Source organism: Nothoprocta perdicaria, unplaced genomic scaffold, assembly GCF_003342845.1.
Source record: "Nothoprocta perdicaria isolate Ctin4 unplaced genomic scaffold, notPer1 scaffold_110, whole genome shotgun sequence".
Taxonomy (NCBI): domain Eukaryota; kingdom Metazoa; phylum Chordata; class Aves; order Tinamiformes; family Tinamidae; genus Nothoprocta; species Nothoprocta perdicaria.
In genome coordinates this window covers 1403705-1418648 of record NW_020454206.1, presented here as the reverse complement: position 1 = coordinate 1418648, position 14944 = coordinate 1403705, and the positions used below count along the sequence as shown (strand labels likewise).

General features: G+C 41.8%; 1 protein-coding gene across 1 annotated transcript; it reads left to right on the top strand.

Annotated features, from left to right (window-relative positions):
* Nucleotides 1-17: 17 nt before the first annotated feature.
* GDF10 (growth differentiation factor 10) lies at nt 18-10676 on the top strand (the record flags this gene model as incomplete). Its single annotated transcript, XM_026050442.1, has 3 exons — nt 18-216; nt 5035-5939; nt 9732-10676. Coding segments are annotated over 3 exons (1296 nt in total), but the record flags the coding sequence as incomplete, so codon positions are not given.
* Between the last annotated feature and the right edge of the window lie 4268 nt (nt 10677-14944).

Here is a 14944-nt window from a genome sequence, read left to right as displayed (position 1 = left end):
CCTGCTGCTTCGTGCTCTGGGCCCTGGGCCCCGGGGGCTCCCCGGCGGGGGGGCGCCCGGGCGGCCAGGCCCCCTGCGCCGCCTCCGCGTCCGCACTCGGCGGGTTCGCGCGGGACGCGGCCGCCGCGCACATGCTCAAGCTCTACGAGCAGTACAACCGGCGGGGCGGCCGGCCCCGCGACGGCAACACGGTGCGCAGCTTCCGCGGCCGCCCAGGTAAGCGCGTCCCGCGAGCCCGGCGGGCGGCTGGCGACCGCAGGGCCCCCCGCTGGCGACACGTCCCCTGCGGGCGCCGCCGCTTGCCCGGATTCCCCGTCCCCCGCCGCGGGGCCTCGCCGCAGGGCAGCGCTCCCCGCAACCTGCGCCTGCTGCGGGCGCGACGGGAGCCCTTCTCGCTGCACCCACCTCCCCGGGACACCTCGGGCACCAGCCGCGCAGCGGCTGCCCCGGCCCCAGCCCCTCTCCTCTCGCTCCTGTCCCGCCCGCGCAACTCGCTGCTACCAACAGTGCCGCCTGCGGGGCCGCCGAAAGCCGCGCGCCCGAGTGCGGCGGGCTGGGGAGGTGCGTGCGGGACCTGCCCGCGCTTCCCTGGCGCGCGCGAGTGTCCCCAAACCCATCCTCATCTGCTCTTGATGCTTCTGCATGACAGCCGAGTTCTCAGTTAGCACTCGACACTTGTTGTCCACAGAAATTCCCCAAGCTCCATCTCTGGGAACTGCCTTCCTTTCCTTTGCTCCTACAGGCTGTAAGGAGAAACTGGCTTCTTAAGACTCATGTCAACTTCCAGAATATCATCTTTGTTATATTTCCATGAGCTTTCACTTTTTGTATTTGATAAATGATTATTAGTGTTTATTAGTAAATGGTTATTAAAGCATCGCGCGCTACTTTGTGTCCTCCAGGGTACCCTAGCTTTATTTTACAGAAAATTTAACATTAAAAAGCTTTTTTTTTCTAAAAAAAAAAAAAGCTTTTTTTAAAAAAAAAATTTTAATTAAGTTTTAAGGCACATCCAGACGCTTGGGAAGAAAGCAAGTCTTAGTGCTTCGGCTCAACAGCTGTCGGTGAACTAACTGGGGTGAGGAAGGAACTTCCCCCATGGGCAGGTTGTTTCATGAGATCCTCCTCCTCCTCCTCTGGCGCTTTTGTGAACCAGCAGATAGTGGCTGCTGCCTGAAAAAGGCCCTGAACCAGCTGATCTAATAGAAATACAGGAATTGTCTGTATTTTGAGAGGGKTTTTTTTCATATTTCAGTAGATTAACTGAGAAATGGTTTACATATAAGCAGCTGCATATTCTTAAAACACTCAACTAGCATGAAATTTAAAGAGCAGATTATCTTGCCCACAAATACTGTTCTGAACAACAGATCAGTAGTATGTTGCCCATCTTGCAGCTCATAAAATCAAGGTATAGGAAACTGGAAGTAACTCCTCCCGGGTTAGGCAGTCAAAATAAGGCACGGCCCGCCCAAAACCTGTCCCACAGTGTGCCCCCCCTCACCTTCATCCCACCTCTGCCCCACAGCATGGCACGAAAGCAGCAGCTACTCTGCTGTGTTCCCTTGTTGGAAGGACAATGTGTTACCTCCTTGCAGTTCTCCAAAAAGCCTGAAATAAACTCCAGAATGACACAAACTGGGGATCAAAGGGGGGGAATAAGAAAATCCTATATCTGGCATTATGTTTTGCTTTCTGTATCTCCTCCAAGAAATTCTAGTGTTCTCTGCCTTGAAGTCCACCATGTTCCTCTAGCAAAACATATGGAATATCTGTTCCTTATAAAACACAGATGATGCTTCTGATATTATTKTGATACGCAAAACAGGCTTAAGATCTATCATTTCATTTTCCCAAGCAATGAGCTCTTTAGAAATACACACTTCCAAAGATTTGAAAGGCCTTACATTTTGTGCCACAGGTTAAAGGTATTTCTACGGGACACAYGAGTATCACCATTTTAAAGTATGCCAAGACAAGTGCTCCAAAACTGCAGTGTTGGTRCAAGTTTATTTTGCCCATCGAGCATGCACTATTGAGGTCTCCTTAATTGTAATTGCCATGCAGTTCTTGCAGAATCTACATCCCATACATGGCATGAATAGTTTTGAATATGGAGAAATATTACATAGTAACTCAGTCAATGTGGAATATTATGTGCTGTATAAACTTTGCATGTGTTCCAAGTCAAAACTCTCATGTTTCTCTAGCAGCACAAAATGCTTCAGGAGGAGAGGTTCATAAATCTACAATGGATTCCTCCTAACTCTCCCCCCAGTCATTCAGGAGAGATTGTTATTGGTCGGATATCGCGCACTAATACAAAAAAGGCACATGCAAATTAGTTGATAGCCTTTTTCTTCTGGGTGCTTCCTAGTTTTCAGGTAACTCCTTATCTTCAGAAAACAGCACCAGTTTACTTAAGTTGCACTTACATCATCACTTTTAACTGGCTCTGGACACAGCTGGTAAACAAAGCAAAATATTAACTTGTTGTCTGTCATCATCTGGGGGTCTGAAATCGAGGAAATTGCTTTCATAGCAGCATTGAGCTATGTAAGTCGTGAAACCTACTTATAAACCGCCTGTCCCAGCTCTGACTCATTCTCCAAACACCRTCCCATCTCTATGCTAACTGAGGCTACAGCCTCGGCCATTGGGAGGAAATTAGCCGCTCCTTAATTACAGCTATATCATAATGCATACATCCAAGAAAGCCAAATCACGATTATCTGGAGAACTGTAATACTGTTCTCTAAAGTCTAAGGTTGTTTTAATATAATTTCATAGATTAAAATGCTTAAAATTAATTCTGGTCGTATTTTTTTTGCACAAATGCATGTCATCAGCACATCATCTGTGTTGTTAACCTTCCCTTACTGCAACAATGCATTCTTCCTTGTGGATTATCTATTAGAGACTAGCACTTCCTTTCCCTCGCCACTCACCTKTCTTCTCTGCCCACCTCCTACATATATCCTTCAGAAATCTTGCTCATATGCCTAACCTGAAGGTATCTACAGCACCTAAAAGTAGATACAATCACTAAAAAGATTAATATATTTAATGCATACAGCTTACACATTCTCAACAGCTTACACAGTTCAAGGAGTAGACCTTAAAAAAAGAAAGTGACAATTCTCAGTTTACAAGGTAGTAAAGGCTTGAGTGATATGATGAAATCTCACACATGTGGTGATGCTCCAACCAAAAATCAAGTCTCTTTAAGAATCCTAAAAAGCCAATACCTCCAGGCTTCTGGTTTTCCAGCAGCTGTAGATTCTCAAGTACCTATTCTCTCCTGCAAAGAAACTTGGCTTTTGAGGGGTTCATTTCATTTTTGGAATATAGAACGAATTTAGGTAAAATTAAATTCCTTCTCTCTGAGCGATGGTTTCAAATTCTCTTCACATCTGAAGCCCTGGCCTCTGGTGCCTGTACCTGGTGCTGCATATGCTCACCACTCCTATCTACAGAGCTGGYGGTACAGGGAGCCTTCCCTCCTCTGCAGCCTGGCGTGTGCTGCTGCTGACAGCGAGATTGCAGTCTCACGCAGAGCTCGCAAGAGGGAGGCGGCAGGGAGCCTTTTTGCCTTTTTTAACCATGCCTTCTGAAAGGCACAGACAGTAGCCTGGTGTTCTAAAGGAGATACTAAGATTAGCTTTCTCTTTGGTCCAGAAAATAGCCATTCAGCAAAGAATGCTTGCTCTTCTTTAACTTCTAGACCCCAAAGACTTAAATCAAATCTAACTCTTGATTTGTTTTCATGGTGCATCTGTACCCTAAGACTACAGTTTTTCTGTAGAAACAAGCAGACTTCAACCGAACCCTGCTCCTGTTTGCTTCCTCCCTGCCACTTAAGAAAACGTTATGTGGGTTCCTGCAGCASTGCAGGTGACTCCAATTTACTGCATTAGGAAAAAAATACAGACAGGTAGGTGATGTAGAAAATGTCTACTTGAACATTGGTAATTTCAGACTGTATGTGCAGGCCTGGCACTGATGAACATGGATTTGTCCAAACGATGGTTTTGGGCAGCAGGCATCTGAAATGGCAGGCAGGAACCGCTGATTTATTGGGATGTGGTACCCTTAATTTCCATATTTCAAATGAAACTGCTTAAAAGGAAGAATATGCTGCCCGGTGGCAGTTAGCAGGGCTGTGTTTGGTTGTTGACTGCCAGCAGTTCTGTGCTTCATCAGTGCATGTAAAAGAAACCCAGGGGAATCGTGGCTGGTGGGGAGTGCTGGACGGCTTGCAGATATGTCAGGAAGGGCTGCCAGAGGGTTTGTCCATTACTGTTAACCGAAGGTGTAAGCTTACCAGCTGAAGCCCTTTAATGACTTCCAGGTACCAGACTAAGCTTGAAAGTACGTGAATCATTTCCTGGTTTTGCTACCATCTTTCTGTTCATGTTGAAGCAAGATTTTTTGTCAGGAACCATCCACTATGGCACATGCAGCGTATGTGGCCCTTGAGGCCCTGGATGTGTTGCCCTGGACTCCACACACACAGTGAAGTTCAAAGAACAAGGTGGGAACTGTCAAAAACTTACAACAATAAAGAGAKGATGGCTCTGTCTAGGGATCCTATATGCACTTGTGCCAAAGCGAAAACTCTGTTTAAGAAGTACTGCAAACATCACTTGTTCTGTGAAACAAAATTGGTGACTTCAGGTGAACAACACTTGGATGACACTCATGCCTCACAGCAGGGGCATTTCATTATTCAAAGGGACTCTGGACTCATTGTAGTTAGACTACTCTGAGGCTTCTCCATAGCCTGACAGACTTAACAGAGAAAATTAGTCTAAATGTTTCCTTTCCCATCATGTTAATTATACTTTAGCATATTCTGTCCTCTCTAGTGAATGATACCGACCAGAAGCTACTGAGCTTATTTGATATTATATTACCTGATTTGAAGGGGGTAAATTAAAAGCAAAGTTTGTCAATCCACTTATTTAGCAATAGGCAGTTTAACTAACACTTCGGGTCTAAGCATTTATCTTTGTTTTTCTTGTTCTCTCATAGAATTCATGGCACAAAGGCCTGTCTACTGCTTCAATCTGACGTCAATGCAGGATTCGGAGATGATCCTTGCTGCCACGTTCCACTTCTATGTGGACAAACGTGCGCGGCACCGGGAAACGTTTTGTAAGCGGTCCAAGAACTCGTCCTGCCGCCTCCTTCACCTGCCCCAGATCCTGCAGCTCAACGTCATTTTCCGAAGCGTTCCCCRGAACTCTGCCTATGGACTAGTCAAGGGGAACATCACTGTGTTTCTGCAAAGACGAGGGGCTTGGCACACAAAGGACATTTCACACCTTATAAAAGAATCAAAACAGGCTGGGGAGCTCATTCTCTGTGCTGAGCTTGATTCTGGAGAAAAATACCAGGGCTTCCCTGAACAAGTTGCCAGTCACTTGCCTTATATACTGGTTTATGCCAATGATCTTGCAATCTCTGAACCAAACAGTGTAGCAGTCACCCTACAGCGGTATGACCCATTTCCTTCCAATGATGGGGACACAAATCTATCCCCAAATGCTTCTAATGATACTCGGGTGAAGAGGGATACATATCCCGGTAGCTCTATTCAGAACAATGAGTTGCCAGAAGTAGAATACAGCAACAAATACAGTAAACATGATACATGGGAGAATGCCTACAAGTCCTTAAAGCCAAAAGCCTCACGCAAAGACCGAAGGAGAAAAGGGCAAGAAAATACAGAAACACTCTCAAAATCTCAGGTGCTAAATTTTGATGAGAAAACAATGAAGAAAGCAAGGCGAAAACAATGGAACGAGCCAAGGATTTGTTCAAGAAGATACATGAAAGTTGACTTTGCTGATATTGGCTGGAATGAATGGATCATATCTCCAAAATCATTCGATGCCTACTACTGTGCAGGGGCATGTGAATTTCCAATGCCTAAGGTACTAAGTCTTCTCACTGTTGTTAACCTGCAAGTATAGTCCAATAGATCTACTTTTAACTATCCAGCTACTTTGCTCATTAGACTTTACCTTGCTTTGCTCAGTCTAATAATTTGAGAGATAGCTTTTCTGTCATCTTATGCATTGGAGTGCAGAAAAGCGTTCAAGTTTTCCCTTAAGTGGAGTCTGAAAGAGAGAGATTTTGAATGTTTATGCTTTCTTATGAGCAGAACAGTATGACAGAAGAAAGCTGAAAGGAAAAAAAGTGCTGTTTTTTTTGCTTTGCTTTGCTTTTAATATAAAATAGTAAGAAACAAGCTATACTGAAGTCTCAACTAATACTTTAGGTAAGAAATTAGATTTCCTAATAAATCAAAAACATGTGAAAAGTACTGCCACCTATCAACACAGCACCTTCCGTTTGTCACTGTAAGGAAAAGACAGCTGAGCCCTATAACTCTGAGGATGGATTTTAGTTCTAATTTTGCTAACATTTGCTTTATAGACAGACTAATATATCTGCACTAGCAGTTTGGAACCAAAAATCCAAAGAATTTTGTAGCCAAATCACAGTTACACCAATCTGTGGATTTTGGGCTTGACTGTCTATTTGGGTTTGCTTTGGAAAAGGTTTACTTTTTCTTAGTTCATAATTTCTGAGAGAACTTAAGCTTAAAATATACAGGCAGCTTCACAACTGTATCTTAAAAAAAAAAAAAAAGTCTGTCTTCAAGTGAACAATGCCTAAGGTATCAGTGGGAGAGCACAAATACAATCTTGTAAAAAACATTGCTCTAGGTGTGGATTTACTAATGTGCATTTCAGTAGAAGTAGACGGCAATGGGCACAAGGGAGAGGATGTGCTAGATGTACTTAATGATCCTCTGCCTACGTTACCACCTCCTGGTGTGGCCAATGTTTCTCTATCGCACAATATTGCCACCTGGCAATGCAGCCCCTTCCATTATCACCATAAGGAAGGGACAGCTGAGCCCTACCGAGAATTCTGAGCAGAGATTTTGATCGCATATGTGGCTGCGAGGAGGCAGCTCCAGCACCAGCCAGGGTAAGGTTTGTTTATGCACAAAGTTTAAAATGAATTGCTAATGAAGACAAACTAAATTATTCAAGCAGGCGGGTGCTGTTGCTTAGCTAACAGACCTCTTAAATAGCTTTTGACTTATTTTTGGGAACACTTGGGCAAAAGCAACCCACCATTTGCCATGTAAAATTATCTTTACTCCCGATTATGAGAACGGGCTCCAAGGGTTCTAACTCTCCTATAAACTCATCATTTATAAACATCACTATCTTTAAAACTCATCATCTTTAAACTTACCATCCRTAAATAAGATCTGTTTACCAAACACTATCTTGAGACATCAGTCACTTTGCGATGTGAGGACATATTGCTGACAGCAGCTCTAGGACTGTGCCTCAAGATAACGTCAGCCTAAGATTATTGCTGCATTAGTTAGAACGGTGTTTCTTCTGTTGCTATGTCAGGACTCTGGTTCAGCATCCATGAATATCACTGGGAAACCAGGATTCTGAAAAATCTCCCTCCCCTGACCTACAGTGTTAGGAATACTCTTGATTTTTTTTTAAGAGTCTCAGTTCATAAGTTTCACTTTGAGTGTAAAGTTCAAAACTGAAAACAAAACTTTCCTGAAGCTAGTAAGTGTTGCTTATTATGATGTGAAGGAGAACATGTTGTTGTTGTTGTTGTTGTTGTTTCCTCACAGATTTTAGAAGGAAAGGGAAAAAAGAAGGGGAAGAGCTATGGGCTATGGTATTTCAAACTCGCTGTTCAGCTAGTTTTTAATATCATACCCATCCTTCTGTTTTCTGAGGCCAAATCCGTTGTTGAACTAGGACTGTTATAAAGGTTATAAGAGCAGAACCTGCCCTGTTGTATATAACTTCACAGCCAACATTTAAGACATTACAACTGTCCTAGCATCATGACTACTGGGCATTCAAGTCGTCCTTGCAAACTTTCCATGATAACACCTTGGTACAGAGGCTAGTCTCAAGCTTAGCCCAAGAATGACTGCACACTCAGGCTGATTCTCCAGAATACCCGGAAACTTCTGGCTAGGTGAGGGATGGATGCATTAGAAATGTCATTAGTGCTATCTCTTTGTAGCCTAATTTATTCAGACTGAATTATTTTGGGCAGGTTTTAGGTGACAGCTTCCAATTCTAGACCTGTCTCATGTCTTACTTGTTCTTTGCAACTTCTCTGGCGGTATATCTGGAGAGCCTTTTAATGGGATCTTCACAAGTGCATCTGCAAGAATCCTGTAAGGCAATAACCAGGAATAAGGGCTGTGATTGCTATCCCTTGCCCGGGGTCAGGAAGTTCTCTTTGAGTAGACTACTACAATCTATGGATATATCAAAAAAAAAAAAAAAAAAACCTTTCAAATAATAAAGCCAAGAAGATTTTAGTTTTTTCATAATGGCTAAAATAACAGCTAGATTCTAGAAGCACCACTTACTTAAATTTCCAAAGTCTGCAACCGCTTATACACCTGCAAATTACTTTTGTCTCCCTCTGGCTGCCCCGGTTTTCTGACATGGGCAATGTGGATASGAGGTTATTGCTACTTCACGCTAACATCTTTGAAATCTAAACAAGAATGGAGGCATACGGGAACATAATGCTGCCTGAAATTGTAGCAAAAAGCCTGGTATGTTCAATACAGATCTGACATAGACGCTACTGCACTCATTTGCTGAGACAGTTTTCAAGGAAGATGCCTGAGAAGGGAGGCAACTTCAGCCTCAGTGGTGGGCTGCAAGCGGGGCTCCTGCGCCAGGTAACTGGGGCACACACACTCCCTGCTCTGCTCTAAAAGGGCCAAGACTATTGCTTCTTCATCCTTTCCAAGGAAGCTCTGTCTGATGGCAGCTCAAGCAATGGAATTGCTGAAACCTGCCTAGTGTAATCAGATGCTCAGAMTAGAACGGTCAAGTATAGCTTGTGAATAGAAGCTCTGCCTTCTTCTCACATATTTTTCCTTGTGTAGTTCTGTTGCATACAGACATCACCAGAAGAACCAGTGCTTTGCAGAGTACCCGGCAGCTAAACTATAGTGAGCTCTGATTTTGCATGTCTCCTGTCCTCCCAGCTTTCAGTTTCCTTCTCCCATTCTGAGGCTAGTTAGAACTCAAAGGAAAGTCCGGTGAGGAAAGCAGGGGAAGCAGACAGCCTGCATGTTTGTCCTGATCAGAACAGGTCTATGAGGTTGACAGACTATTTTGGAGTAACTCCCCTCTGTGGACACTGTTCCTGAAGCACTTCCACATTAGAATTACTCTTTTAATATCAAGCAATTACTCTGGGGACAATAAACTAGCTGCAGGTTAGTGAAAATGAAAATTACTTCTGGACTATAGGAATACTTATTTTGGAAAGAATTACAATAAACAAATTTCCCACTCAAACTGTATGTCGAAGAAGCAGCCTCACCTCAGCCCTTTTTGCCTCCAGCATTTAATAAGCGCAGTTACGGACACTCCCTCTTTTTAGGCTCCTGAACATTGGCTGTGCCACCAGTGCCCTCCTCTGGTACTTGCGAAGGCAGCATAAGGAGTACAAGATACTTGATAAAGGCTTCCTGGGCAAGAGAGCTGGGAATGTGAGGGACTGGTTGAGCTGCACAGCCATGTGACTCAGCCACTTATATTCACTTTTTGAGGAACAAAAACCTGTAATTTTCCATGCCCATGTGGCAAAGTAACTTCTCATGAATGAGGCAATAACTGTTTCCTTCTATGTTGCAGATTGTCCGGCCATCAAACCATGCTACAATCCAGAGCATCGTAAAAGCAGTGGGCATCATTCCCGGCATTCCAGAGCCCTGCTGCGTTCCCGACAAAATGAGCTCGCTCAGCGTGCTCTTCTTAGACGAGAACAAAAACGTGGTTTTAAAGGTATATCCCAACATGTCAGTTGAAACCTGCGCGTGCCGATAAGTTCATACAAATGCATCTCTAGCAAGACCACCCTGCCCAACTACACTGAAAAAGCCGTGAATGGGAAACGAATCCATGGCTGCCGCCAAGCAAACGCAGCCCGACAGCTCCTACAGACAGCATACAGAGGGACGGAAGCCGCCTGCCTGGAAGGATACATCCCAATACCATCTGCCTTGCTGGTGTAGCTAACAGTGATTCGCCTTCCGGGACATCAACACTTCGCAATTCCTTGTTAACTCATCTAGCCAAGAAACATGGTGTTTAGTGCAGAAATCTAAATGGAAAGTCTTCCATAATCAAAGGACTAAAATATGTTCTTATATGCTATTTTTCTGTTTTCTCTCTTCAGTTAACCAAGAAGATGGGAAGTGAACTTGCAAAGCAGGCTTATTCTAGAATATCACTGTACACATTTGATTTGTACACAAATCAAAACTTTTTGCCTAAAACACTCATACTCTTAATCTGCATATTTATACTGAAAATGCTGTAATAAAGGGCTTAATATGTATATTTTCTTCAGGATGCAAGTGTAGTGCACTGTATAAGCTTTTATGTATACAGTATGTTAATATAACCATTTTCGGTTACCCCTCCCTGATATATAATTTGTTCTACAAAAGGCATATGTAATACCCCGTACTCCTGGTTTGCTGGATAATTTCAGGTTGTTAAACATGTATTCTCTGAATAACATACTATATAGTAATTTGTTGAAATACTAAAAATAAAATAACCAAGATTTATATTTTTGTAAATTATACTTTATCCTCTAGTTTGTTACATGCTTTTAACAAAAGCTAATAAATTAAAGGTACAGTAGTATCTGAATATACTTGAAATGTCTTCCTACCATTCACTTGGTTACTTTCTGCTAATTAGATGGAAACATGTAGATGTATGTTAAGCTTGCCATTATATGCATCAATAGATTAAAGCCAGAAGGGAATATTATACTCATCCAGACTGACCTCCCACACAGCACAAATCAAAGAGCCTTGCCCAGTTGTTTCTGTGTCAAGGCTAAAACTTCTGTTTTGAGCTTGGGATTATCTTTGAAAAAAAATGCATAAATTTGCAGATTTCAAGTGACAGACTATCTCTACTGGACTACAAGTAGTATTCTCAGAGTTAGTTATCTGTTAAAATGTTGTGACTTATGCCTCATCTGAATTTGTTAAGTTTTGGCTTCAATTCATTTAATCTTACTCTAACCCTTCTCTATTAGATTCCTTTTGTCTAACTTATAAAATACTTTTCCTGTATATTTTTAGTATATAACAGCAGGCTGAAATTACATCTTGGCTAAGAATTAATAGATACTTTGATTTCTTACTATTCCACACCTCAAAACAATTTCTCACGGCTCTTTTCTGAACTTCTTCCAGAAATTTCAGTAACTTTTTTTTTCCCCAATAACAATGAACAGACAAACAGGACATGCTATTTGGCAGTGGTTGCACAGTAAGTCTTTACAGAAATAAATCTGCTTCCCTCTATCTCATGTATAATCCTCTCTTGATGCAACCATGATAGCCCTCTTGAGAGCATTCTAAGAGCTCATGTCCCTTTACTGTGACTGCCAGTTATCCCTCTCAGGGCTCCTGCACGAGCACCTCTCAGAGCTGACTGTGCACGMGTCCTTTTTCATTCACTGGCTCCACGGTGGCAGAGCACAAGTGGGTGCAGAATAACCTGCGGGAGTGCAGGAGATGACATGCAGTTCAAGATGGGGAGAGTTCTCTTCGAGGAACAGTCAAAACCAAGATTCAGTGTGTTCAGAGGTATCTGTGTCCATACAGACAGTTCTGGATCCAGGCAAGCATTTCTTCTTCTCCCAAATCACTAGAGATTTGCAAAGGGTCTGCTGGGACAGACCTTCATCGTACTGCTGTAATGCAAGATCTCTCTTGTAGGATCTTGTGCTCTTTGCATAGTGACAAACTCAACTAAGGTTGGAGAGAGCAATACAAATGCATCTTAAAAGTTTAAAAGCTGTCAGAAAGTCATCATTTATTCCCAGGTACACCCTGAAGTATAAAACTGTTTCTAAATCTTAAACCACAATCATTTTTTTTCCTCTATGAAGGAGAAATCTAGCTTTGCTCCCATTTAACATCACCTCTGGATGAAATGGCTACTAGCTTAGTGTAACAGCCTGCTCTACTGCATTTTGTTTTCTTTAGGGAATCTTTTAAATCCTGAATTACTTCTTGAGAAGAGAGTTGCGCTCCCAAATGTGCTCAGGCAAGCAATTAGGAAAGAGAGACACCATCCCTTGATCTGTTATAAGGCCTGCAGGATATACATGAAAATGCTACTTCTACAAACAGTAGGGAACCTTTAAAATCTCTAAAAGTCTACTCTGCATTTAGAAGTATTGTTGACATAACTGTATTTAGCATGAGAAAAAAAAAACAAAATTATATCCATAAGTGGCATGGTTATTCCAGCTTCCTTAACTATATAGGCAGGACTATATAGGATTTGCAATATTTATTTTACTCACAGAAACAGTGTAACTTTGAGAAGCAAAAGAAACTCTCATGTTTATCACTAAGGTTTGTTTTTTTTTTCTGGTCTAGATGTACTTTAATGTGGACAAAGCCTTAACCGCTATTTCTTAAGAAGTGGCTACTATTTCCTAGGAGTTTGATATTTGGATGTCTAATCTATGCCTTTAGAAGAGAAACCTTTGCATTTAATTGATTTAAATTGTTCTTTAAATGGCAGAAATGCAGTTGCAATATAGTGATATCCTMACTCCCTTGCCTCCTCTCTTCCAACAGGAGATTGGAAGATTTCTAGGAGCATCTGAGAAACCTTTTCACTCAACGTGCAGGTTACTTAGGTTAATATGGACAAAYACTTAAATTAGCAAGTCAAAAAATCCACTAAATAATCCTAAAAGAACTGAGAGCATATTAACATGAAATAATTAAAGATGGACAAAAATACAAAATAAAACCAGCAGATGCTAGCCAGCACAGTACTATGGAAAGCGGTTTTCTAATACAGAACCAGTTTCATTCTCTGAGGTCACTGTGTAATTGCTAAAGGCAACTGCAGTGGCAAGAATGTACCCAGGTTTTTGCTGAGTATTTTGACACAAATGTACATGGCAGCATAATTAAGAGAGACCATTGGACAATATTCCTTTACTTCATGGATTAATATATCACATGAATTAAGAACTGTCTTACTGTCAAATCTCAAAGAGCAGCTTTCAGAAGGGAACTGTCAACAGATGAAGCTGCTCATTGCAGAGTTTCTGCGAAGATGACAGTTGGCCTGACACCATTTGACATCTTCATATATGAACTGGAAGTCAATACAATAACCCAAATGGCATTTGCAGAAGACGCTGCTCAGGAGAGATATATTCATACAGAGCACTAGATCTGGCTACACTCTAGTTAACCAAGTCCGTTTTAAGGTAGACACAAATGCAGAGTTTGGCACCTGGGCACAAGGAATGGAGGCTGCTCCTACTGAGCTGGAGACCATGACCTTGAAAGTTGTAACTCCTACGACACTATAGGTGGGTATTTTGGACTTAAGAGCACAATACGAGCAGCCAATATGCTGCTACACAGAGAGAGCTAGCAAAGGCTTTGGAAAGGTAAAGAGGGGAACAGTGACCACAGAAGAACAGAAGGTTTCATTTCTGTATGTGGCACTAGTGATTATTGCTAGAAAACTATGCAGAGTCCTASTGTTCCCCTTTTCAAAAAGAGTACCAAAAACAGAGAAAATACCTGATAATATATGACTTAAAAAGCAGGCTGTTTATTTTAGCTAAAAGCAAACTGMGAAAATGCCAGCACAATGAGTCTCCTTAAATAGGTAAGAAATACAAGAGACCTGCTACTGTTTAGCAGGTGAGGCCAGGCACAATGATACAGTAAGTGAAGCACTATTTTCTTTAAGTGATAGTGAAAATCTTTCAGAATATGTACCACAAAACTTGAAGAAATCCTCCATTTTTGTTACATCATATAAATCCTGGAGAGCTTTACAGAAGGTGTTTAGCCAAACAAAAGTAATGGGTGGGAAATTGTTTTGACAGCAGTAGGAAATAYGAAGTCCTTGAGAGAATTACAGCCACCTTGTTCTTTCGGAAATTAGGATCAATGTCAAATAGTCCTTTCTGACCTTATGCCATAGAAACCTAATTAACTAAAATCTGGGATCTCTGTTATTAAACAGAAACAGGAGTATCTGAACAACATGGTTTCACTTTAAGCACTCTATGCACTTCTAGAAAGCTGGAGGAGAATGACCAGCACTGAAACAGACGGAGCAAAATCTTTTTCTGTATCTTTGCAAGGAGGTATTTCAGTAACATAAGAGCTTACAATATCATTCTGACCTAATTCTGACCACAATCGATTATGGATTTGGCTGTGCTTAGAAAGAACAATACATACACTTACAGTTCAGATAAAACATCTAGACTAATTCGTAACAGATTCAGTAAGATAAATACAAAGTAGTATTTTTGCCTGTTAACAAACCAGAGGCTTCCTTTCTTGTTGCATGAAAAATTCTTTCAATTCTGTAGTTTTGTCTTGGTTCATACTTCACGGGAGTAGCAGTATCTTCATAGATAATTTTCCATATCTTCATATAGCCCTTTTAACTTCTGTATAGGCTTAGAAGTTTTACTTCTGTCTTCATTCTGAGGTCACTGGAATAAAAACTGTGTGTTCTTGGACTGAACTGGCCAACAATCTCCTATATAAGAATATAAGAAATATATTACATAATATCCTATAGAAATAAGACTCACTTCCCATCCACCAAAGGAATCAAACTGCAAATGGAAAACCCTGCACATAACACGAAGCAAACTTGACAGAAAACAGATATTTCACTGTGTACAAATAATAGCTCTTTGCTGATAAACGCAAAGAAATTTTAAGGTTGTTTGTGCTGTCACGAGATCATGTCTTGCAGAATCACAGGCCTCCATCATATGGTTGGGGGGGTTCTGATGGTATGTGAAGGGACTGTGA